This window comes from Coregonus clupeaformis, chromosome 30 (genome assembly GCF_020615455.1).
Source record: "Coregonus clupeaformis isolate EN_2021a chromosome 30, ASM2061545v1, whole genome shotgun sequence".
In the NCBI taxonomy this organism is placed as follows: Eukaryota; Metazoa; Chordata; class Actinopteri; order Salmoniformes; family Salmonidae; genus Coregonus; species Coregonus clupeaformis.
The window spans coordinates 35524864-35551460 of record NC_059221.1 but is presented as its reverse complement, the minus strand read 5'-3'; the positions used below and the strand labels follow the sequence as shown (position 1 = coordinate 35551460).

At 44.6% G+C, this 26597-nt stretch overlaps 1 protein-coding gene across 1 annotated transcript in view; it reads right to left on the bottom strand.

The window, feature by feature from the left end:
• The window catches only part of LOC121545336 (dedicator of cytokinesis protein 3-like), a 106906-nt gene that overhangs the window by 8764 nt on the left and 71545 nt on the right, over positions 1-26597 (bottom strand). Inside the window, exons 15-43 of the mRNA XM_041855773.2 lie at positions 22397-22521; positions 22039-22201; positions 21782-21888; positions 21497-21668; positions 21283-21380; positions 20875-20958; positions 20569-20669; positions 13217-13298; positions 11205-11375; positions 9783-9975; positions 9460-9587; positions 8694-8840; positions 8502-8600; positions 8308-8402; positions 8066-8141; positions 7507-7607; positions 7340-7398; positions 7090-7238; positions 6827-6912; positions 6449-6475; positions 6254-6349; positions 6031-6091; positions 5795-5888; positions 5519-5667; positions 5081-5167; positions 3960-4064; positions 3267-3408; positions 2993-3159; positions 2780-2866 (exon numbers count right to left, since the gene is read on the bottom strand). Coding sequence (XP_041711707.2) covers positions 2780-2866; positions 2993-3159; positions 3267-3408; positions 3960-4064; positions 5081-5167; positions 5519-5667; positions 5795-5888; positions 6031-6091; positions 6254-6349; positions 6449-6475; positions 6827-6912; positions 7090-7238; positions 7340-7398; positions 7507-7607; positions 8066-8141; positions 8308-8402; positions 8502-8600; positions 8694-8840; positions 9460-9587; positions 9783-9975; positions 11205-11375; positions 13217-13298; positions 20569-20669; positions 20875-20958; positions 21283-21380; positions 21497-21668; positions 21782-21888; positions 22039-22201; positions 22397-22521 — 3251 coding nt within the window. The remainder of the gene's footprint in view (positions 1-2779; positions 2867-2992; positions 3160-3266; positions 3409-3959; positions 4065-5080; positions 5168-5518; positions 5668-5794; positions 5889-6030; positions 6092-6253; positions 6350-6448; positions 6476-6826; positions 6913-7089; positions 7239-7339; positions 7399-7506; positions 7608-8065; positions 8142-8307; positions 8403-8501; positions 8601-8693; positions 8841-9459; positions 9588-9782; positions 9976-11204; positions 11376-13216; positions 13299-20568; positions 20670-20874; positions 20959-21282; positions 21381-21496; positions 21669-21781; positions 21889-22038; positions 22202-22396; positions 22522-26597) is intronic.

Sequence of the window (26597 nt, the reverse complement as noted above, 5' to 3'; positions counted from 1 at the left end):
AGACGACAATATGAGACGACAGTTTGAGACGGCAGTTTGAGACGACAGTATGAGACGGCAGTATGAGACGACAGTTTGAGATGACAGTATGAGAGGACAGTAGCCTATGATATGACAGTATGAGACGACAATATGAGACGACAGTTTGAGATGACAGTTTGAGATGACAGTTTGAGATGACAGTGTGAGACGGCAGTATGAGACAACAATATGAGATGACAGTTTGAGACGACAATATGAGATGACAGTTTGAGATGACAGTTTGAGATGACAGTTTGAGACGGCAGTATGAGACGACAATATGAGATGACAGTTTGAGAAGACAGTATGAGACGACAATATGAGATGACAGTATGAGACGACAGTAGCCTATGAGATGACAGTATGAGGTGACAATATGAGATGACAGTTTGAGACGACAATATGAGACGACAGTTTGAGATGACAGTAGCTTATGAGATGACAGTATGAGACGACAATATGAGACGACAGTTTGAGACGACAGTATGAGATGACAATATGAGATGACAGTTTGAGATGACAGTTTGAGATGACAGTATGAGACGACAGTAGCCTATGAGATGACAGTATGAGACGACAATATGAGACGACAGTATGAGACGACAGCAGCTTATGAGATGACAGTATGAGACTACAATATGAGATGACAGTTTGAGATGACAGTTTGAGACGACAGTATGAGACGACAGTAGCCTATGAGATGACAGTATGAGACAACAATATGAGACGACAGTTTGAGACGACAGTATGAGACGACAGTTTGAGACGACAGTAGCCTATGGGATGACAGTTTGAGACGACAATATGAGACGACAGTTTGAGACGACAGTATGAGACGACAATATGCGATGACAGTTTGAGATGACAGTTTGAGATGACAGTATGAGACGACAGTAGCCTATGAGATGACAGTATGAGACGACAATATGAGACGACAGTATGAGACGACAGTAGCTTATGAGATGACAGTATGAGATGACAATATGAGATGACAGTTTGAGATGACAGTTTGAGACGATAGTATGAGACGACAGTAGCCTATGAGATGACAGTATGAGACGACAATATGAGACGACAGTATGAGACGACAGTTTGAGACGACAGTAGCCTATGAGATGACAGTTTGAGACGACAATATGAGACGAAAGTTTGAGATGACAGTTTGAGATGACAGTCGCCTATGAGATGACAGTATGAGATGACAGTATGAGACGACAGTAGCCTATGAGATGACAGTATGAGACGACAATATGAGATGACAGTTTGAGACGGCAGTTTGAGATGACAGTATGAGACGGCAGTATGAGACGACAGTTTGAGACGACAGTATGAGAGGACAGTAGCCTATGAGACGACAATATGAGACGACAATATGAGATGACAGTTTGAGATGACAGTTTGAGATGACAGTATGAGACGACAATATGAGATGACAGTATGACATGACAATATGAGATGACAGTTTGAGATGACAGTATGAGACGACAATATGAGATGACAGTTTGAGATGACAGTTTGAAACGGCAGTATGAGACGACAATATGAGATGACAGTTTGAGAAGACAGTATGAGACGACAATATGAGATGACAGTAGCCTATGAGATGACAGTATGAGACGACAATATGAGATGACAGTTTGAGATGACAGTATGAGACGACAATATGAGATGACAGTTTGAGACGACAGTATGAGATGACAGTAGCCTATGAGATGACAGTATGAGACGACAGTTCGAGATGACAGTTTGAGACGACAGTATGAGATGACAGTTTGAGATGACAGTATGAGATGACAGTTTGAGACGATAGTATGAGACGACAGTAGCCTATGAGATGACAGTGGCCTATGAGACGACAGTATGAGACGACAGTTTGAGATGACAGTTTGAGACAACAGTATGAGACGACAGTATGAGACGACAGTAGCCTATGAGATGACAGTATGAGATGACAGTGGCCTATGAGACGACAGTATGAGATGACAGTTTGAGATGACAGTTTGAGATGACAGTTTGAGATGACAGTTTGAGACGACAATATGAGACGACAGTATGAGACGACAGTAGCCTATGAGATGACAGTATGAGACGACAGTTCGAGATGACAGTTTGAGACGACACTATGAGATGACAGTATGAGATGACAGTTTGAGACGATAGTATGAGACGACAGTAGCCTATGAGATGACAGTGGCCTATGAGACGACAGTATGAGACGACAGTTTGAGATGACAGTTTGAGATGACAGTTTGAGACAACAGTATGATACGACAGTATGAGACGACAGTAGCCTATGAGATGACAGTATGAGATGACAGTGGCCTATGAGACGACAGTATGAGATGACAGTTTGAGATGACAGTTTGAGATGACAGTTTGAGACGACAATATGAGACGACAGTTTGAGATGACAGTTTGAGACGACAGTATGAGACGAAAGTAGCCTATGAGATGACAGTATGAGATGACAGTAGACTATGAGACGACAGTATGAGATGACAGTATGAGATGACAGTAGCCTATGAGACGACAGTATGAGACGACAGTTTGAGATGACAGTATGAGATGACAGCATGAGATGACAGTAGCCTATGAGACGACAGTATGAGATGAGAGTAGCCTATGAGACGACAGCATGAGATGACAGCGTGAGATGACAGTAGCCTATGAGATGACAGCATGAGACGACAGTATGAGATGACAGCATGAGATGACAGTAGCCTATGAGACAATAGTATGAGATGACAGTGCTCCTCACCAGTTCTCTCCTCTCCACCTCAGCCCATCGGGAGATTCCAGGGAGGGGACGAGACAGAATCAGGGTGGTTCTCTCAATCCACAGGCTCTAAAAACACACACACAAAACACTGAATCACCTTCTGTATAGTATACAGACAATATAATTGCCTTCTATTGTCATTCATTCTATTTAGACCTACAAAGCAAGAACTTGGACATAAGACACACATACCCTGAACTCATTCTCCTTGTCCTTGGGTCCCTTGTGGAAGGGTCTGTCGAAGTGAAAACGCGTGACGTTGTTGATGCGATAGAAGCTCTTGATCCTCTCTGGGACGCGCTCCAGCTGAGGCACGTCAGTAATGTCTGACACTGGAGTCACCGCATAGATCTGCAGGTCTGAGGCCAGGTGTTAAGGAAAACACAGCCAAATAGACTGACAGTTGAGTTGACAGACAAAACACATACACACACACACACAAACACATTGACCATGGTTAGGATACACTGAGCATCACTCTGTAGGAGGGCGTCATCTGGTTGGTTGGGGTGCTGCATGGCAATGGCCTGTGGGAATTCTCCCAGCATCCTTTGCTGGAAGTCCTCTAGTCGTTCATAGTCATAACCCCGGCACACAAACTCCTTATTCTGGAGAGAAGAGTTGTCATCCAATTGATAGGTACAAAAAATTGCAATTAGATAAAAGATCCTGTGTGTGTGTGTGTGTGTGTGTGTGTGTGTGTGTGTGTGTGTGTGTGTGTGTGTGTGTGTGTGTGTGTGTGTGTGTGTGTGTGTGTGTGTCGTGCGTGCGTGGACATGTTTAACTATACTTGGGACCAGAAGTCCCCACAAGAATAGTAAACGAACAAATCTGATCAACTGGGGACATTTTGTTAGTCCCCACAAGGTCAAATGCTATTTCTAGGGGGTTTAGGGTTAAGGTTACAATTAGTGTTAGGGTTAGAATTAAGTTTAGTGTTAGGGTTATGAGTTAGGGTTAGTTTTAGGGTTAGGAGCTAGGGTTAGGTTTAGGGTTAAGGTTAAGTTTTGGGGTTAAAGTTAGGGTTAGGGTAAGAGTTAGAGTTAGGTTTTAGGGAAAATTGGATTTTGAATGGGACGGAATTGTGTGTCCCCACAAGGTTAGATATACAAGACAGTGTGCGTGCGTGCGTGCGCATGCGTGTGTGTGTTCATCTCACCCTGAGGAAAAAAGGAAACTTCCTGCCATAGAAGCCCATCCTGAAGAACTCTGGTTCAATCCTGTGCTGTTCTATGATGTTGTCATAGTACGCAGCCTCCATTTTCTATAAAGACAAAAATACTTGATTCAACCCTCAGATAGCGTCTTGATCTTTCTCAGCAACACACATCAACGAGGTTCCCTTGATGACAAAGTGGTAATAATGTTTTTGATATTTCGTCAATGTATTGCAATGTGAATACATTTCCACAATGTGAGGACAATAAAGTACTTATTTTATATTCCATTCCTTTCTATTTACTTTTCATTTTTGTGATGATGAGTATTCACTGGGGATAAAGTAATGGCTCAGACAACTATTTAGAAAAAGAGACAGGGAGAACACAGAGAGAGAGAAGGGGAGAGAGAGACAAAGAGAGACAGAGAGGAAAAAAGAGAGAGACAGAGAGAGACAAAGAGAGAGAGAGAGACAGAGAGAGACAAAGAGAGAGAGAGAGACAGAGAGAGACAAAGAGAGAGAGAGAGACAGAGAGAGACAAAGAGAGACAGAGAGAGACAAAGAGAGAGAGAGAGAGACAAAGAGAGAGAGAGAGAGTCAAAGAGAGAGACAGAAAGAGACAAAGAGTCAAAGAGAGAGACAGAGAGAGAGAGAGAGAGAGAGAGAGAGAGAGAGAGAGAGAGAGAGAGAGAGAGAGAGAGAGAGAGAGAGAGAGAGAGAGAGAGAGAGAGAGAGAGAGAGAGAGAGAGAGAGAGAGAGAGAGAGAGAGAGAGAGAGAGAGAGAGAGAGAGAGAGAGAGAGAGAGAGAGAGAGAGAGAGATAGACAGAGAGACAGACAGACAGACAGACAGACAGACAGACAGACAGACAGACAGACAGACAGACAGACAGACAGACAGACAGACAGACAGACAGACAGACAGACAGACAGACAGACAGACAGACAGACAGACAGACAGACAGACAGACAGACAGACAGACAGACAGACAGACAGACAGACAGACAGACAGACAGACAGACAGACAGACAGACAGACAGACAGACAGACAGACAGACAGACAGACAGACAGACAGACAGACAGACAGACAGACAGACAGACAGACAGACAGACAGACTCACCCTTATCCAGCTCAGACTCTGGTAATCATATAAGGTTTCATACTGGAAAGCCAGTTCCCGACAGAGTGATATTCCATATTCCCAACACTGGAAGAGATAGAGCGACAGAGCTCACCCATACAGAATCTTTCATTATAGGTTAACAATATAATGTCTATGGAACATTATTCTCAGGAGTATTTGAAGGGAAAGACAGCCATCATAGGAATCATGACACATGGAGAAGTGCTTAGACTTGAGATTTTGACTTGAGATGTACATCCATTTGGGACTTTATCAAATAAAATGATGGTTTGATTTGGGCCAAATTTGAGGATCTCACATTTGAATACTACCTAAAGTGGCTAGACAAAGCCTTGCCTTTCCTTTGTTGAATGACTTATTTTTACTTGTTTTAGCTTGACTTGACTTAGTTTGACTTGTTTTAGCTTGACTTGCCTTTCCCTTGTTGAAATAGTGGAGGACTTTGCGACTGAGGCCCTCCTTGCGTTGCCACTCGCTCTGTGTGGGGTAGTGGAGGAACTCCCTGAGGGGCCGGTCCTCCCAGTGCAGCAGCTCCCAGTACAGAAGCAGGGTGAATGCTGCTTCTGTTGGTGGGGAGGACACACAGAGGTCAAAGGTAATCACAATTCACCACATTGACCGTACATGGTAATCCTGATTGTCACAGGGTTCCAATGCTATACGGTGTGAGTAGGTTGGAAAGTGTGTTACCTGTGTAGTCCTCTGCCTGCAGGTGCAGGTCACACAGCTTGTGGATGTAACGGATGTACATCTCCTCCTTGTTAACCTCAGATTTGTAGAAATTCTGGGGACGACAGGCAAATGTTATCAGGAAGCAAGATTACTACAAGAACCAAAAACCAAAGTACATTTGCCGTTGTCTCAAAACACCTCTGGCATAACTGGTATATAAGTAATAAGGTATAATAAATTATACAATGTCTCACCATGAGGTTGGAAGAGCCACCCATTTTCTTGTTCTCCATTTCATCTCCTTTCATACACTCCCTAAAAGCAGAGCAGAGTTGTAATGTCTCTCCAATCTCTACAATACATCCATTTATCAATAGACAATGTTATGATATTTACATTTTTACATTTTAGTCATTTAGTAGACATCTTTTATTTTTTCATACTAACATGTTGTTTGTAATGAGTAATCCAATCTACCTGTAATCTAGCAGGCGCTCCATCAGTCTCGTGACAGAGGTGACAAATGAGATGCCCGTCTCTCTCCACGTCTCCTGCTCAATTTTCTCAAGTAGGCTACAGACAGACAGACAGTAAACCATAAATACTTGTTTGTTTGAGGACCATGATAGTGGTAGAGCTAAAGCTTGGGCTGTGGGGAAACTGATATCTTACCTGGGGTAAGGCCCAAACAACTGGGTCCTGAAAGACGCAGCAGAAAAAGACACATGAGAAGTCAGCAGCATACAAAATAACATTACAGATGTAGGATCCTAATTTGATCACTCTTTTGTTTCTCAGAATTTTCCTGCACAGCAGGAAATGCAAACTTTTAGTGTATTCAAGGTTTAAAAAGGATTCTAAATGTTGTAATTTGCACTTTAAATGTCAGACTTGATTTGCCCTAATGAAAAATGTATCAACCCCTGTTGCTGCAGGATTATTTTCCTGCTGTAGCAAACTGGCTCAACTAAAGATCCTACATCTGTACTACAGCACACTGACTCAGGTAACATTGTGTATGAATAGAAGACTGAGGTTGTTGGTGCTTACAGCAGACCAAAGAGCTCTCTGTGATTGACATCCCCTTTCCCATCTGACACCATACTCTCCAGCTTGTCCATCAACTCTGCTTCCACCTACACACACACACACACAACACACACAGAGGTTAGTGCATAAGGAACCAACCACCACACTTCTAGCACTAAAATCATACATCCATAATATAGATATGATATTGGGTTATAACCTGTCCTTAAACAAGCCTACAGAGGATGACTGGTGTCACACAGCAGGGGACAGACAGCACTGACCAGTTTGAAGTTGCCGTTCTGCCTCTGCTCCCAGTCCATCATGTCATGGAAGATGGGAATCATGATATTCCGGACCTCACTCTGAGGCACGAGTGTCACTCCCAGGAATGGACCCATCATTCCAGGGATAAAGTGGGGCTTATTCTCACCTGGAGCACACAGAGAGGGCACAACACAGATATTATTGAAACACACATTATCCATGAAGGCTAGAATGACAACACAGTATCTGAATGTACGTTTATCTCACCAAGCTTCTGCCACATGCTGAAGAGCTCATAGGCCATCATCACCCTCATATCTCCATACCTACAGAGGAAGGACGAGGGAGATAAAGTAGAGAACGTAGAACTACTGAACACACACACAGATAAACACACACACACATACCAACACTTGTGATGGAGAGGTTCTTACTTGTCCAGGACTTTCTTCCTCTTGGTCTGGGTCAGGGGCTCCAGCTGCAGACTGGGCTGGTTGATGTACAGGACCGTCAGGCTGAAGAAAGAGTTCCACACCTGAGAGAGAGAACATGCACATCAGACACGTGTTCAAATTCCCTTTAACGGCAAAGATCTATCTATCTATTGTATCTATTATATCTACTGTATCTATCTATCTTTTATATCTACTGTATCTATCTATCTATCTATCTATATCTATCTATCTATATAGGCCTACATCTTAGCATTGTTGCCACTTTTACATTTCACCATCAGGTTATGCATTTCCATAGTTTCCCTCCAGCCATGAATCCAGGTTGAACCAACTGAGACACATAAGACTAGAGAGGTGTAACACAGAATGACAGCATAATGTTGTTAGGAAACCGTGGAGTCCTTAGTGAACAGAGAAAGACATGGAGAGAACAGCAGTTTCAGGGTCGACTTCTCCGGGATATTTAAGGCTCTATTGTTTACTTGCTTACTGCTGTTGTTCAACATGACACTTCTTGTTTCTCTACAGAGGCACGTACCTTGAAGTCAAAATCCACCTCGGAGAAGTTCTTCTGTAACGCTGGGGACAGGTACTGTGTTGTCACCACAATGACACTGCAGAAGGAGTCACAGCAAAACGTTATGATAAAAATAGTCTTGTCTACACAAACGTCACCTGCTATCAGCATAAGGACTTCCATCTCATAGCTGTATATGTTCCCTTATCTCTTATAGGAGGCCATATGAAGGCAGTGTTACAGGTCATGTGAGTCAGACTTACTGACTGGTCAGAAGCCTCATGACACTCCAGTCTCGGGGGAAGATGGTGAGCTTCATCAGGTTCCGGAACACACAAAAGATCTTCAACAGGAACTCCTGGAAGTCAATGGATGTAGTGTGTATTGTGCCCATTACCATGTACATATTACAGCTCAGCCCCGGGTTCCTCAGTCAGACTGAGACTGCAGCTCTCACCTTGAGTTCCTCTTTGCTGTGGAAGTTGTTGAGCAGGTGGTGGAAGTGGACCTCTGTCATTTGTCTGAGTAGGGACAGCAGAGTGGACACATACTCCCCCTGGACAGGCAGAAACACATCCATATTAGTGAGGTTCCATGCATTACAAAACAGTATATTGTTTATGTAGTGTAGGAGAGGAGAATCTCTGACCGTGATCTCAGCCGTGCACTGGGGGCAGCGCTGCCCCCTAGCTGTCTCCAGAGACTGAGACTTGGACATGATGGACAACAGAGTCTGGAGCAGAACATCCAACAGGCTCTCCACCATCATCTCTACCTCCTCCTGAACAGAAGACTCCTAGGAAGAGAGAGAGCGAAAAACAGAGAGGAGGACAGAAACGATGGGGGAGAGGTGAGGAAATAGGAAGGAGATAGGGGGAAGGGCAGAGAGAGAGATAGAGCGAAGGAGAGAAGAGGAGGAAAGAGAGAGAGAGATCGAGCAAGAAGGAATTCAATGAATAATTGATGAATTTGTATAAGCCGCTCGACAGACCAATTAAAATATGAATTCCGCACTGAACGTAAAGTGGCCTACAAAATAATGCTTTGACAATAATGTCTGAACAATGACATGGTGTTATGCTTGCCTTAACAAGTCTTGGCAGTGTATAAAGTTTTATCAACTACTCAGTCATCCCATCTTTAATTCCATTTGATACAGAAAATGTGAAAAGGATGTTTAGCTGGGATTACTATAGATACACTACTGTAGGTGTTATAGTAACCAGTTTTGGTACCAGCTTCTGTTACAGAGAAGTAGCCCCTAACCACTGATACAGGGTCAGATATAATTCCATCCCCCTAATGATTATGATTAGGACTGGGGGTAGGATCATCTGATCCTAGATTTGTGGTTAAGGACAACTTCTACCTCCAACCTCTACTACTGCAGTAGATTCAGTGGTGATGTGATGTACCATAGCGCTGGTCTTGATGATGGAGAAGATGCTGGTGAGGATTCCTGAGCAGATCAGCAGCTCCCTCTGCTGGCGCAGGTGCAGGTGGATGTGATGCAGGACCACCGGCAGCAAAATACTACGAGACTCTGAGATGGGGTGAGAAAGGTAGAGGGGAAGAGAATGGGAGGAGTATGGAGAGAGAGGGAGAGGGGGAGAGAGTGAAGGATCAATTGTAGAAAGATTGATGAAACCATCTATTACAGTCCCACTTTAGGAGCATCTAACAGTGTTCACAGTTTCATTTGGTGTTAGTAAAGTTGTCCTGTAGTCTTTAGGCTTACCAGGGAAGAAGAAGAGCCTGCTCTCGACGGTGCGGGCGATGGACTGCAGTTTGACCACGTCCATAGACTGACCGATATCCACCGTACTGGGCATGCTCCCCAGGGTGCCCCGGACGTACTCAGCCACCTCCTGCACCGTGAACATCTGCAGCAGCTCGTCAAAGATGTCTGGGAAACTGTTCAATAACGCCGCCTGACAGGGTCAAGGAGAAGAGAGAAGAAGGGAAGGAGAGAAAAGGAGAACAGACAGACAGACAGAGGGAGACAGAGAGGCAAAGAGAGAAGGGTAGAGAGACAGGGAGGAGCAGGTCTAGATCATTTGTATTCCTCCATTCTATAAATGACACTATGCCATAAGGGAGTTATATGACTGTAACATACATACAGGGATACATACGTCTTATAAGGACCATAAGAAGAACATAAACCAAAACAGGGCAGGTGACATGTATCTTATCGAGGGAGGTTGACAGCTGACAGAGAGAAACTGCTGCACTGGGTGACCAACACAAGGTGGCGCTGTGACTAACTGAGACAGGAGAGAGCCCTGGAGCATGACTACCATAGAAAGGCATGCAGTTGATCACAACAGTAAAATGAGGGATCAGAGCAAAAATAAAATGATACAGATTATATCAGTGGAGGCTGGTGGGAGGAGCTATATAGGAGGACGGGCTCATTGTAATAGCTGAAACATGTGGTTTCCATATGTTTGATAACCTTCCATTTATTCCATTCCAGCCATTACAATGAGCCTGTCCTCCTATAGCTCCTCCCACCAGCCTCCACTGAATGATATATGCAATAAAGGTTGGCTTTGGGAACTATAACTGATCAATGCACCCTCATACCAGGTAATTGAATGCATAAAAATAAAAGATGAATAAGATATTTGGCTACAGAAGTGCCATTTCTTACCGATCTCTACAGCTTCCGTTCAAAAACAAATCCTGTGAAATGACATCAACACATACTGGAGGAGTTACTGTCTAGCTACAGTGGCTATAGTTGGCTAACGAACTAGCTACGTTGATCATGGCGCGCATGACCAGAATTACACATCAATAAACAACCAAAGGCACACCCCGTTTCTGTTTGAAAATTGTGAAAGAGGCGAAGTTGGACTGTTTTTCGTGCCCAGAGTCGACCTTTAAAGTGCATTACAGGCAAGCAACCGATAGAAATGAAACAATACATGAAATCAATGACAAATTAGTGATAAATGAATAACTAAATTGAATCAAAGCAAAATGAACACAAATATAGAACTAAGGAGATGATACATTCATAATAGTCCAGTCACAATGCACTGATTTGTCTATGTAGAATAGGAGGGCAATCCCCAAGGTCAAGAACTCTAACATCTCGGCCTTCTGGGATAAAGACAAGCTAGGGACAGACCGGAAGTGCTGATGTTCTGACCTGTGTGAAGACGAGGGTCTCAGAGCTGCGGCTGTCCAGACTCAACACAAAGCGGATGGACTGGAAGAGCTCCTGGATGCTGGCTCTGAACAGCTCCTCCTCCATACCACAGGTCGCCCGCGAGTACAGGATCCGAGACTGGATGATAAACTTCAACAGGTACTCCAGAGCCTGCAGGTTGGACAGAGGACGGAACAGGTACAATTACCTTTAAAATACAATTATCTTTATATTATGTGTGGTGTGGTGGTTTGAGTTGGGTTGTGTTCCTTTCTTTAGGCCTTGTAATACAATATCCCTTTACATGACCACTACAGCATCAAAGAGCAAACCTCGGTATCATAATTAATGTCAGTATTCTGCAATGCAAACATATCAATACATATTGATGATTCCCTGTCATAAGATATCTCTAGTCTTCATCCATTTGGAAACCTCCCCTGATCTACCATGGCTTTAGATTACACTGCCTATTTGACATTCAAGTCATATTTCCTTTCATCTATAGGCGTGAGGTCTAAGCGTTGCATGTTTGGTAAAGAAATGCATGTTGGGAGTGTCTAACAGTGTGTGGGTTCACTCTGTTTGTCCAGACCTCCTCTCATGGCCTGATGTGATGTGAGCCTTACCCTCATGGCCTCCTGGATGTGGTCCTGTCTGACAACCTCAGATGTGATGTGAGCCTTACCCTCATGGCCTCCTGGATGTGATCCTGTCTGACAACAGATGTGATGTGATGTGAGCCTTACCCTCAAGCCTCCTGGATGTGGTCCTGTCTGACAACCTCAGATGTGATGTGAGCCTTACCCTCATGGCCTCCCGGATGTGATCCTGTCTGACAACAGATGTGATGTGATGTGAGCCTTACCCTCATGGCCTCCTGGATGTGGTCCTGTCTGACAACCTCAGATGTGATGTGAGCCTTACCCTCATGGCCTCCCGGATGTGATCCTGTCTGACAACAGATGTGATGTGATGTGAGCCTTACCATCATGGCCTCCTGGATGTGGGCTTGCCTGACCACCTTAGATGTGATGTGATGTGAGCCTTACCCTCATGGCCTCATGGATGTGATCCTGTCTGACAACAGATGTGATGTGAGCCTTACCATCATGGCCTCCTGGATGTGGGCTTGCCTGAACACCTTAGATGTGATGTGATGTGAGCCTTACCCTCATGGCCTCCTGGATGTGGTCCTGTCTGACAACCTCAGGTGAGATGTGATATGAGCCTTACCATCATGGCCTCCTGGATGTGGTTCTGTCTGACAACAGATGTGATGTGAGCCTTACCCTCATGGCCTCCTGGATATGATCCTGTCTGACAACAGATGTGATGTGATGTGAGCCTTACCCTCATGGCCTCCTGGATGTGGGCTTGCCTGACCACCTTAGATGTGATGTAATGTGAGCCTTACCCTCATGGCCTCCTGGATGTGGGCTTGCCTGACCACCTTAGATGTGATGTGAGCCTTACCCTCATGGCCTCCTGGATGTGGTCCTGTCTGACAACCTCAGGTGAGATGTGATATGAGCCTTACCATCATGGCCTCCTGGATGTGGTCCTGTCTGACAACAGATGTGATGTGAGCCTTACCCTCATGGCCTCCTGGATATGATCCTGTCTGACAACAGATGTGATGTGAGCCTTACCATCATGGCCTCCTGGATGTGGGCTTGCCTGAACACCTTAGATGTGATGTGATGTGAGCCTTACCCTCATGGCCTCCTGGATGTGGTCCTGTCTGACAACCTCAGGTGAGATGTGATGTGAGCCTTACCATCATGGCCTCCTGGATGTGGTCCTGTCTGACAACAGATGTGATGTGAGCCTTACCCTCATGGCCTCCTGGATGTGGTCTTGTCTGACAACAGATGTGATGTGATCCTTACCCTCATGGCCTCCTGGATGTGATCCTGTCTAACAACCTCAGTTGTGATGTGAGCCTTACCATCATGGCCTCCTGGATGTGGTCCTTTCTGACAACAGACGTGATGTAATGTGAGCCTTACCCTCATGGCCTCCTGGATGTGATCCTGTCTGACAACCTCAGCAGAGCGGTCCATGTACCACTTCAGACAGCGAATCAGCTCTCTACAAGAACACAGAGTAAAGAGTGTTAAACATGGGGTTTCCCATGGCCATGTAAGACAAAGAAAATGTACACTGGTGTCATATATAGTCAGGTCCAACATTATTGGCACCCTTGATAAAGATAAGCAAAAATAACTGTATAAAATAAATAATTCAAATACTGAGCTATATTGGATATCTTGATATTATATACAGTTGAAGTCGGAAGTTTACATACACCTTAGCCAAATACATTTAAACTCAGTTTTTCACAATTCCTGACATTTAATCCTAGTAAAAATGCCCTGTCTTAGTTCAGTTAGGATCACCGCTTTATTTTAAGAATGTGAAATGTCAGAATAATAGTAGAGAGAATTATTTATTTCAGCTTTTATTTATTTCATCACATTCCCAGTGGGTCAGAAGTTTACACACACAATTAATTAGTATTTGGTAGCATTGCCTTTAAATTGTTTAACTTGGGTCAAACATTTCGGGTAGCCTTCCACAAGCTTCCCACCATAAGTTGGGTGAATTTTGGTCCATTCCTCCTGACAGAGCTGGTGTAACTGAGTCAGGTTTGTAGGCCTCCTTGCTTACACACGCTTTTTCAGTTCTGCCCACAAAGTTTCTATAGGATTGAGGTCAGGAATTTGTGATGGCCACTCCAATACCTTGACTTTGTTGTCCTTAAGCCATTTTGCCACAACTTTGGAAGTATGCTTGAAGTCATTGTCCATTTGGAAGACCCATTTGTCTTGAGATGTTACTTCAATATATCCACATAACTTTCCTTCCTCATGATGCCATCTATTTTGTGAAGTGCCCCAGTCCCTCCTGCAGCAAAGCACCCCCACAGTATGATGCTGCCACCCCCATGCTTCACGGTTGGGATGGTGTTCTTCGGCTTGCAAGCTACCCCCTTTTTCCTACAAACATAACGATGGTCATTATGGCCAAACAGTTCTATTTTTGTTTCATCAGACCAGAGGACATTTCTCCAAAAAGTACGATCTTTGTACCCATGTGCAGGTGCAAACCGTTGTCTGGCTTTTTTATGGCGGTTTTGGAGCAGTGGCTTCTTCCTTGCTGAGCGGCCTTTCAGGTTATGTCGATATAAGACTTGTTTTACTGTGGATATAGATACTTTTGTACCTGTTTCCTCCAGCATCTTCACAAGGTCCTTTGCTGTTGTTCTAGGATTGATTTGCACTTTTCGCACCAAAGTACGTTCATCTCTAGGAGACAGAACGCGTCTCCTTCCTGAGCGGTATGATGGCTGCATGGTCCCATGGTGTTTATACTTGGGTACTATTGTTTGTACAGATGAACGTGGTACCTTCAGGCGTTTGGAAATTGCTCCCAAGGATGAACCAGACTTGTGGAGGTCTACAATTCTTTTTCTGAGGTCTTGGCTGATTTCTTTTGATTTTCCTATGATGTCAAGCAACGAGGCACTGAGTTTGAAGGTAGGTCTTGAAATACATCCACAGGTACACCTCCAATTGACTCAAATTATGTCAATTAGCCTATCAGAAGCTTCTAAAGCCATGGCATCATTTTCTGGAATTTACCAAGCTGTTTAAAGGCACAGTCAACTTAGTGTATGTACACTTCTGACCCACTGGAATTGTGATACAGTGAATTATAAGTTAAATAATCTGTCTGTAAACAATTGTTGGAAAAATGACTTGTGTCATGCACCAAGTAGATGTCCTAACCAACTTGCCAAAACTATAGTTTGTTAACAAGAAATGTGTGTAGTGGTTAAAAAACTAGTTTTAATGACTCCAAACTAAGTGTCTGTAAACTTCCGACTTCAACTGTATTACGTGTGTGTGGTGTGGTGGTTTGAGTTGGGTTGTGTTCCTTTCTTTAGGCCTTGTAATACAATATCCATTTACATGACCACTACAGCATCAAAGAGCAAATCATTATTAATGTCAACATTCTGCAATGCAAACATATCATAACATACTGATGATTCCCTGTAATAAGATATCCCTAGTCTTCATCCATCTGGAAACCTCCTCTGATCCACCATGGCTTTAGATTACACTGTCTAAAGCTTTAGATTAGTTTTATGAGTTGGAGAACACATTAGGAGGGATCTTAGACCCTTCCTCCATACAGAATCCTTCCAGATCCTTGATATCCTTTGTCTACACTTATGGACTGCCCTCTTCAATTCAAACCACAGGTTTTCAATGGGTTTCAAGTCCGGAGACTGAGATGGCCATTGCAAAATTATTTTGTGGCCAAATAACAATTTCTTTGTGGATTTTGATGTGTGCTTTGGGTTATTGTCTTGCTGGAAGATCCACTTGTGGCCAAGTTTCAGCCTCCTGGCAGAGGCAACCAGGTTTTTGGCTTAAATGTCCTGGTACTGGGTAAAGTTCATGCTGCTGTTGATCTTAAAGGGATACTTCGGGATTTTGGCAATGAGGCCCTTTATTTACTTCCCCAGAGTCAGATGAACTCGTGGACACCATTTGTATGTCTCTGTGTCCAGTATGAAGGAAGTTAGAAGCAGTGGCGTAAAGTACTTAAGCAAAATACTTTAAAGTACTACTTAAGTCATTTTTTGGGGTATCTTTACTATTTATATTTTTGACAACTTTTACTTTTACTTCAGTACATTCCTAAAGAAAATAATGTACTTTTTACTCCTCCCTCTCTGTGGATGACTTCGTCAACCATTTTGAAAAGAAGGTTGACGACATCCGATCCTCATTTACTAAGTCAAATGACACCGCTGGTCCTGCTCACACTGCCCTACCCTATGCTTTGACTTCTTTCTCCCCTCTCTCTCCAGATGAAATCTTGCCACTTGTGACGGCCGGCCGCCCAACAACCTGCCCGCTTGACCCTATCCCCTCCTCTCTTCTCCAGACTATTTCCGGAGACCTTCTCCCTTACCTCACCTCGCTCATCAACTCATCCTTGACCGCTGGCTATGTCACTTCCATCTTCAAGAGAGCGAGAGTTGCACCCCTCCTCAAAAAACCTACACTCGATCCCTCCGATGTCAGCAACTACAGACCAGTATCCCTTCTTTCTTTTCTCTCCAAAACTCTTGAGCGTGCCGTCTCTAGCCAACTCTCCTGCTATCTCTCTCAGTTGATCCAAACCAGTCAGGCTTCAAGGCTGGTCATTCAACTGAGACTGCTCTTCTCTGTGTCACGGAGGCTCTCTGCACTGCTAAAGCTAACTCTCTCTCCTCTGCTCTTATCCTTCTAGACCTATCTGCTGCCTTTGATACTGTGAACCATCAGATCCTCCTCTCCACCCTCTCCGAGTTGGGCATCTCCGGCGCTGCTCACTCTTGCATTGCGTCCTACCTGACAGGTCGCTCCTACCAGGTGGCGTGGCGAGAATCTGTCTCCGCAGCACGTGCTCTCACCACTGGTGTCCCCCAGGGCTCAGTTCTAGGACCTCTCCTATTCTCTCTATACACCAAGTCACTTGGCTCTGTCATATCCTCACATGGTCTATCCTATCATTGCTACGCAGATGACACACAATTCATTTTCTCCTTTCCCCCTTCTGATAACCAGGTGGCGAATCGCATCTCTGCATGTCTGGCAGACATATCAGTGTGGATGTCGGATCACCACCTCAAGCTGAACCTCGGCAAAATGGAGCTGCTCTTCCTCCCGGGGAAGGACTGCCCGCTCCATGATCTCGCCATCACGGTTGACAACTCCATTGTGTCCTCCTCCCAGAGTGCAAAGAACCTTGGCGTGACCCTGGACAACACCCTGTCGTTCTCCGCTAACATCAAAGCGGTGACCCGATCCTGCAGGTTCATGCTCTACAACATTCGCAGAGTACGACCCTACCTTACACAGAAAGCGGCACAGGTCCTAATCCAGGCACTTGTCATCTCCCATCTGGATTACTGCAACTCGCTGTTGGCTGGGCTCCCTGCCCGTGCCATTAAACCCCTACAACTTATCCAGAACGCTGCTGCCCTTCTGGTGTTCAACCTTCCCAAGTTCTCTCATGTCACCCCGCTCCTCCGCACACTCCACTGGCTTCCAGTTGAAGCTCGCATCTACTACAAAACCATGGTGCTTGCCTATGGAGCTGTGAGGGGAATGGCACCTCCTTACCTTCAGGCTCTGATCAGACCCTACACCCAAACAAGGGCACTACGTTCATCCACCTCTGGCCTGCTAGCCCCCCTACCTCTACGGAAGCACAGTTCCCACTCAGCCCAGTCAAAGCTATTCGCTGCTCTGGCACCCCAATGGTGGAACAAGCTCCCCCACGACAGCGGAGTCACTGACCACCTTCCGGAGACACTTGAAACCCCCCTCATAAAAAAAAAAGAAAAAAAGGGGGTGGTTGTCCAACTGGCTATCCTAAGTTGAATGCACCAATTTGTAAGTCACTCTGGATAAGAGCGTCTGCTAAATGACGTAAATGTAAATGTAAAAAATAAAAATTTCCTGACACCCAAAAGTAAATTATAAGTATTTTGAATACTTAGCAGGACCGGAAAATGGTCAAATTCCCACACTTATCAAGAGAATATCCCTGGTCCTCCCTACTGCCTCTGATCGAGCGGACTCACTAAACACAAATTATTCATTTGTAAATGATGTCTGAGTTTTGGGGTGTGCCCCTGGCTATCCGTAAATTAACAAAAACAAGAATATTGTGCCATCTGGTTTGCTTAATATAAAACATTTGAAATGATTTATACCTTTACTTTTACTGTTCGCTGCTCTGGCACCCCAATGGTGGAACAAGCTCCCTCACGACGCCAGGACAGCGGAGTCACTCACCACCTTCCGGAGACATTTGAAACCCCACCTCTTTAAGGAATACCTGGGATAGGATAAAGTAATCCTTCTACCCCCCCCCCTTACCCCACCCCACCCCCCCTCCAAAAAAATAAAAAAAAATAAACAAATGTAAATTTAAAAAAACATTGCAAAGTGGTTATCCCACTGGCTATAAGGTGAATGCACCCATTTGTAAGTCACTCTGGATAAGAGCATCTGCTAAATTACGTAAATGTAAATACTTTTGATACTTAAGTATATTTTTGCAATTACATTTACTTTTGATACTTAAGTATATTTAAAAACCAAATACTTTTAGTATTTTACTCAAGTAGTATTTTACTGGGTGACTTTCACTTTTACTTTTACACAATTAATGGAAGTCTATGGGTATATCCTAGCATGCTGATATCTCCTAACATGCTCCTAGCATGTACAGTGCATTCAGAAAGTATTCCGACTTTTCCACATTTTGTTACGTTACAGCCTTATTCTAAAATTGATAAAAGTATTATTTTTCCTCATCAATCTACTCACAATAACCCATAATGACAAAGCAAAAACAGGTTAAAAATAATAATAATGAAATATCACATTTACATAAGTACTCAGACCCTTTACTCAGTACTTTGTTGAAGCACCTTTGGCAGAGATTACAGCCTTGACTCTTCTGACTCTTCTGATGCTACAAGCTTGGTACCCCTGTATTTGAGGAGTTTTTCCCATTCTTCTCTGCAGATCCTCTCAAGCTCTGTCAGGTTGGATGGGGAGAGTCGCTGCACAGCTATTTTCAGGTCTCTCCAGAGATGTTCGATCGGGTTCAAGTCCGGGCTCTGGCTGGGCCACTCAAGGACATTCAGAGACTTGTCCCGAAGCCACTCCTACGTTGTCTTGGCTGTGTGCTTAGGGTCGTTGTCCTGTTGGAAGGTGAACCTTTGCCCCAGTCTGAGGTCATAAGCGCTTTGGAGCAGGTTTTCATCAAGGATCTCTCTGTACTTTGCTCCGTTCATCTTTCCCTTGATCCTGACTAGTCTCCCAGTCCCTGCCGCTGAAAAACATCCCCACAGCATGATGCTGCCACCACCATGCTTCACCGTAGGGATGGTGCCAAGTTTCCTCCAGACGCGACGCTTGGCATTCAGGCAAAATAGTTAAATCTTGGTTTCATCAGACCAGAGAATCTTGTTTCTCATGGTGTGAGTCCTTTAGGTGCCTTTTGGCAAACTCCAAGCGGGCTGTCATGTGCCTTTTACTGAGGAGTAGGGCTGTTGCGGTGATCATATTACCGCCACACCGGCGGTCATGAGTCATGAAGGCCGTCAAATTCCACGTGACCATTTAGTCACGGTAATTACGCTTCTCCAAGCTCTGATGCTGCTGATGGTCATTAGTAGCCTACCAAACTTGCTAACTGCCTGGTACTCAGCACTCTATTCAATGTCTACTTCAAGTTGGTTCAATGCAATTTCATTGAAATGACGTTGAAAACATTGATTCAACCAATGTGTGCCCAGTGTCATCCAACAAATGTAAATGCCTGGAGTTTGCTAAAAGGTATTGGCACTTGGATTGGAAGCGGTGCTTTGGTCAGATGACATGAAAATAGAGCTCTTTGCCCACACACACCAGTGGTGGGTTTGGCGTCGAAATGAGAATGCATGAGCAGAAAATAACCCCATACCTACTTTAAAATATGGTGTTGGATCTTTGATGTTATGGGGCTATTTTGCTTTTTAAGGTCAACAGCAGCATGAACTTTAAACAGTACCAGGACATTTTAGCCAAAAACCTGGTTGCCTCTGCCAGGAGGCTGAAAGTTGGCCACAAGTGGATCTTCCTGCAAGACAATAACCCCAAGCACACATCAAAATCTACAAAGAAATGGTTAATTGGCCACAAAATCAACATTTGCAATGGCCATCTCAGTCTCCGGACTTGAAACCCATTGAAAACCTGTGGTTTGAAATTAAAAAGGCAGTCAATAAGTGCAGCTGAAGGATATCAAGGATCTGGAAGGATTCTGTATGGAGGAAGGGTCTAAAATCCCTTCCTCCACACATAATCCAACTCAAAAAAACATTTTAGAAAAAGGATTAGTGCCGGTATCCTCACATGGTGAGGTATTGAACGGTATTGAAAACAGGGGTGTCAACCATTTTGACCCCTAACTTTTTGAGAATTTTTTGTATTATCTCTTTCTCTGAGCAATTGTATTAGTATAAAATAATATAATTTCCCAATGTTTTTGAGCATGCAATATAGCTCAGTATATGAATTATTTATTTTAAACAGTCTTATTTGCTCATCTTTATCAAGGGTGCCAATAATTTTGTACCTGACTGTATTTCTGTATTATTGCAGAGAGCAAGACTAATGTCATATAATAAATTATTAGCTAAACAAAAGTTTCTATGGGTTCCACTCAGCAACATGATACCAACATCAAGACCTCTCAAATACCATAGAAGCCCGTTGTAATGGTGGAAGTGGTACATTACTTGTAGGCCAGAGCTCCTGCAAAGTGGTTCTGTATGTAGGCCTCCATCACAGGCCGGAAGTGGTAGAAACGACTGTCCCTGAGCAGGTTGATGATAAACACCTGAGGGCAGACAGACAGACAGACAGACAGATGGGAAAACAGAAGATACGGTTTCGCCATACTGGAGAAAATGTGAGTATGCTGCAGCCACACACACATGCAATCATGCACACTCTCACACATGTGAGTCACACACATACATAAACACACACACACACTATATTCCATTACATTGAATGAGGTTGATCTCTCCATCTTGACTTACCAATGACTGGAAAACCAGTGGTCCGTATTTATCTGTGTTGTCATCCAGGAGACAAAATAGTGTATCCAGGACATCTCGTAGGAACTGCAGGGGAGAGGAGCCAGCTCAATCATTAAACCAGGGGTGCCAAACTCATTCCATGGTGGGCCTAGTGTCTGCTGGTTTTAGTTTTTCTTTTCAATTAAGACCTAGAACACCAGGTGAGGGGAGTTCCTTACTAATTAGTGACCTTAATTCATCAATCAAGTACAAGGGAGGAGCAAAAACCCGCAGACGCTAGGCCCTCCATGGAATGAGTTTCACACGTGCATTACACCATCATAGTTCCCCAAACCCAATAACATAGGCTAGTCACAGATCTGTTAGTGTTTGGTCAAACAACAAAGAGGAGTCTTTCCTAGATGTTACCTTTACAATATCCTCTCCATTGATGTGGCGTAGTCGACCCAGGATGTCTAACACCCTGTCAGGATGGGCTTTCCAGTTCAGCAGAGCCAGGAGGTCCACTGGAAACAGAGCAGAATAGAATAGAATAGACACAAAAACATGTGTGAAGCTCTGGGTAAAGATCGAGGCTAGGCTAGTCAACGCTCTGTTATAGAGTGTAGTGAGCTGGCCGTACCGTTCTGAGTGAGCTTGGTGGAGCAGAGCTGTGTGGAGACCCAGAAGGTCTCCTTGGGGTTCCTCTGGAAGGGCAGGGTGGAGGGCAGGTTGGGGCAGCTGTTGAAGTCCTCCTTACAGCAGGGCATGCTCAGGTATAGGCCCTGGTTACTGAACGTTGCATTCTCATCACACTGGGCAACAGAGGCACAACAGAGAAATGTGTTAGATAGAAATTACAGAGAATAATGTAGAATATGCTATATTCAAACCTGTGTGTGCATGTCTGTGTCATCTATGACCCCACCTTATAGACATAGAGCTCATGACTCTCGTCTGACAGCGTGGTCCCATCCTCCCTCATCAGAGGAGTGAAGGCAAACCCAAACAGCTTCTTCTCCCCTTTGTCTTTAGCTGAGGAGAGGCACAAAGGCATTACTGTAAAGTTTATACCATCTACACAGCATAAACAATACAGACACAATTCTCTATTGCTATCAAGTTAGTAATAATGGTAACAATAACAACTGTATTTCTAAATCCTGTCCAGTGTTGTTGACATACTGGAACAGTGTCTGAACTCAAAGCGCAGGTGTGATCCTCTGAAGTGGTCTATGGGGATGGGTAGTTTAATCATCTCACTCCAGCGAGGGCTGTTGTTGTGGTACAGGACAAAGGAGCGGTGCTCACTGGTGTTGGGCTCCCCACTACCCAGACTGATACAGTCCTGATGTGGGGAATAGAGAGAGGACAGGCACTCTTTAGAATGGATGGATGGATGGATGGATGGATGGATGGATGGATGGATGGATGGATGGATGGATAGATGGATAGATGGATAGATAGATAATGGTGTAATGGTCTGTCAAATGGTTGAAATCCAAATCAATTACGACAAACCAACAGAAATGTTCTCTCTTACCTTAAGTGTGTCCCCATCGGCGTAAAGCACATACACAGTGACCTCAATGTTTTTCTGGACACTCTTGCCCCCCCTCTCAAAGTCCCCTCGCTCCAGGGTCAGGTACAGGTCATTACGAGTGTCACCTTGGATAAGGACACACAGTCAAGCCATGACAGTGTTCTGTTCTAGAGAATTCTCTCTCTACAGTGTCCGTACAGTTCAGAGGAACAGGCCTTAGAATGCCCACGAGACAATAACATCTCTACAAGTTCCAAGCCTAGGACAAAACCGAATTAATGTTTCATGAGCATGGAATTGTTAGTTTATCTTTACTTTATACTCCTTCTTCTATAATTTACCTCAGCCCCAAGTGATCCTAAGTCTGGGATATCCCCGACCATGCAGCTACGTAAGCCTGAAGGCAATGTCTTAAACTGTAGCAGTCAAAGATTGCGGAAGTAAGCCGTCTGGCTCGAGAGACTAAGAAATCCTGTGGTAGCTCAGATGAGTGTGGACATTATGAATTAGGATGCAGCGCTGACACCAAACATTATTGTTCTTGTCAATAAAAAATGGCCCTCATGAGTTCTAATATACACAGTAGCTCATAATAACTGTCTCAGCACCCCATGTGAGTCAGTGCTTAATGGAAAAGATATCAATGACTACAGTGAAAGAAGATATTGCAGTTATTTATAAGATCAGATTACTGTTATTTATATCTTACTCACTTCCTTAGAGACAGATGAGTCACTGACAGGGGTATTGGGAGGTATTTTAAATCGGAGTTAAAGGAAGTGGAGGTGTGTGTGTGTGTGTGTGTGTGTGTGTGTGTGTGTGTGTGTGTGTGTGTGTGTGTGTGTGTGTGTGTGTGTGTGTGTGTGTGTGTGTGTGCGCGTGCGTGTGTGCGTGTGCGTGTGTGTGTGTGTGTGTGTGTGTGTGTGTATTGGTGTATGCACACCGTAGTATTAATCTCTCAATGGAGCCCTAAAAGAGTGATGCCGAATTATGAAACAAATTGAAATAACATGTGAGACACACATACACACACACACACACACACACACACACACACACGCATACACACGCATACATACACTTTATGGCCCTTCATCTCTGTTGTTTGTTTACAAATGGTCACAGTATAAAGACATGCTCCGGTACTTTGGCAACTAAGAAAGTATTTTTTTAACCTCCCGCTTTGGGCTGGATGTGTCAATGTGTAGTTCTTACATGGATAATCTATGAGAATAATTACTGTCTTACCTCAATTAGCCATGAAATCCCTAGTTTGAAAGCGACTGATTTCTTGAAGCTGTCCCCCCCCTACGTGGGCCAGCCCCCTAGTAATTTGAGTTATAGCCAATGAGTGATAGAATTTGAGTGACAGCAAGCAAGAGGCCTGCCAAGCATTATCCAATGAGGTTGCAGGGCAGGCCCAACGGCTCAATTTTCTACATTGTAGAATAATAGTGAAGACATCAAAACTATTAAATAACACATATACGCCATCCCATCTGGTTTGGGCTTAGTGGGACTATCATTTGTTTTTCAACAGGACAATGACCCAACACACCTCCAGGCTGTGTAAGGGCTATTATACCAAGAAGGAGAGTGATGGAGTGCTGCATCCACAATCCCCCGACCTCAACCAAATTGAGATGGAGGCAGGGAGGGGGGATGGAGGCAGGGAGGGAAGAAGCAAGAGGGGGGGAAAGAGGAAGAGAGGGGAGAGGGAGGAGACGGATAAGGGACAGAGAGAAAGAGAGGAGAGAGAGAATGAAAGAGAGAGAAAGAGGGGGAGGGAGGAATAGAGGGCTATTTAAGGGACATTAGTCAGAGTGCGGGGGAGGAAGAGACAGACAGGAGCATGGATAGAGAGATAGAGTCACAACGAGGAAAGGAGAGAGAAAAAGTGATGGGGTGAATTAGGAATAGAAAAAAAGAGAAGGGAAACTTTCAAAGTTCTTGACATTTTCTGTATTGACTGACCTTCATGTCTTAAAGTAACGATGGACTGTGGTTTCTCTTTGCTTATTTCAGCTGTTCTTGCCATATTATGGACTATCTTCTGTATACCCCCCACCTTGTTTTACATTTACATTTTAGTCATTTAGCAGACGCTCTTATCCAGAGCGACTTACAGTTAGTGAATGCATACATCATTTTTTTCTTTTTGTTTTTGTTTTCATACTGGCCCCCCGTGGGAAATGAACCCACATCCCTGCCGGCCAAACCCTCCCCTACCTTGGACGACACTGGACCAATTGTGCGCCGCCCATGGGTCTCCCGGTCACGGCCGGCTGCGACAGAGCCTTAACTCGAACCAGGATCTCTGTGGCACAGCTAGCACTGCGATGCAGTGCCTTAGACCACTTCGCCACTCGGGAGTCCTTGTCACAATACAACTGACTCAAACGCATTAAGAAGGAAAGAAATTCCACAAATGAACTTTTAACAAGGCACACCTGTTAATTGAAATGCATTCCAGGTGACTACCTCATGAAGCTGGTTGAGAGAATGCCAAGAGTGTGCAAAGTTGTCATCAAGGCAAAGGGTGGCTATTTGAAGAATCTCAAATATAAAATATATTTAACACTTTTTTGGTTACTACATGATTCCATATGTGTTATTTAATAGTTTTGATGTCTTCACTATTATTCTACAATGTAGAAAAACCCTTGAATGAGTAGGTGTTCTAAAACTTTTGACCGGTAGTGTATATGTGACGTGGGTGCTACTGTCTGACCTACTGGCTATAAAGTATACAAAAGCACCGGAGAATCTCTTTAAGCCTCTGACCCACATGTTGTGGAAAGTAGGAAACACCTGGCCTACATTCTCTTCAGTACAGGCCTTACTCCTGCTGAGGGTTACTTTCAAGTGAAACATCTGGTGGTGAGCATTTTGGACTGAGTCTGGTGTCCAACTGTGTATGTAACTGGTGTCCTTCTGAACATCTGCTTATCCCCCCTTGAATAATCACTTCCCTTGAATGAAACACAAGCCATATTTTCTGGACCTCCTCCTTTCTCCCTACCATCTACACCCTAACCCCTACCTCCTACACCCTAACCCCTACTCCCTAACCCCTACCTCCTACACCCTAACCCCTACCTCCTACACCCTAACCCCTACTCCCTAACCCCTACCCACTACACCCTAACCCCAACTCCCTACCTCCTACACCCTAACCCCTACTCCCTATCCCCTACCTCCTACACCCTACCTCCTACACCCTATCCCCTACTCCCTAACCCCTACTCCCTAACCCCTACCTCCTACACCCTAACCCCTACTCCCTATCCCCTACCTCCTACACACTAACCCCTACTCCCTATCTCCTACCAACTACACCCTACCTCCTACACCCTAACCCCTACTCCCTATCCCCTACCTCCTACACCCTACCTCCTACACCCTATCCCCTACTCCCTAACCCCTACTCCCTAACCCCTACCTCCTACACCCTAACCCCTACTCCCTATCCCCTACCTCCTACACCCTATCCCCTACTCCCTAACCCCTACTCCCTAACCCCTACCTCCTACACCCTAACCCCTACTCCCTAACCCCTACCTCCTACACCCTAACCCCTACTCCCTATCCCTTACCTCCTACACCCTAATCCCTACTCCCTACCTTCCTACAACCTAACCCCTACTCCCTAACCCCTACCTCCTACACCCTAACCCCTACTCCCTACCTCCTACACCCTAACCCCTACTCCCTATCCCCTACCTCCTACACCCTACCTCCTACACTCTATCCCTTACCTCCTACACCCTACCTCCTACACCCTATCACCTACCAAATAAACCTTAACCCCTACTCCCTATTCCCTACCAACTACACCATAACCCCTACACCCTAACCCCTACCTCCTACACCCTAACCCCTACTCCCTATCCCCTACCAACTACACCCTAACCCCTACTCCCTATCCCCTACCAACTACACCTTAACCCCTACTCCCTATCCCCTACTAACTACACCCTAATCCCTACACCCTAACCCCTACCTCCTACACCCTAACCCCTAATCCCTATCCCCTACCAACTACACCCTAACCCCTACTCCCTATACCCTACCAACTACACCCTAACCCCTAATCCCTATCCCCTACCAACTACACCTTAACCCCTACTCCCTATCCCCTACTAACTACACCCTAATCCCTACACCCTAACCCCTACCTCCTACACCCTAACCCCTAATC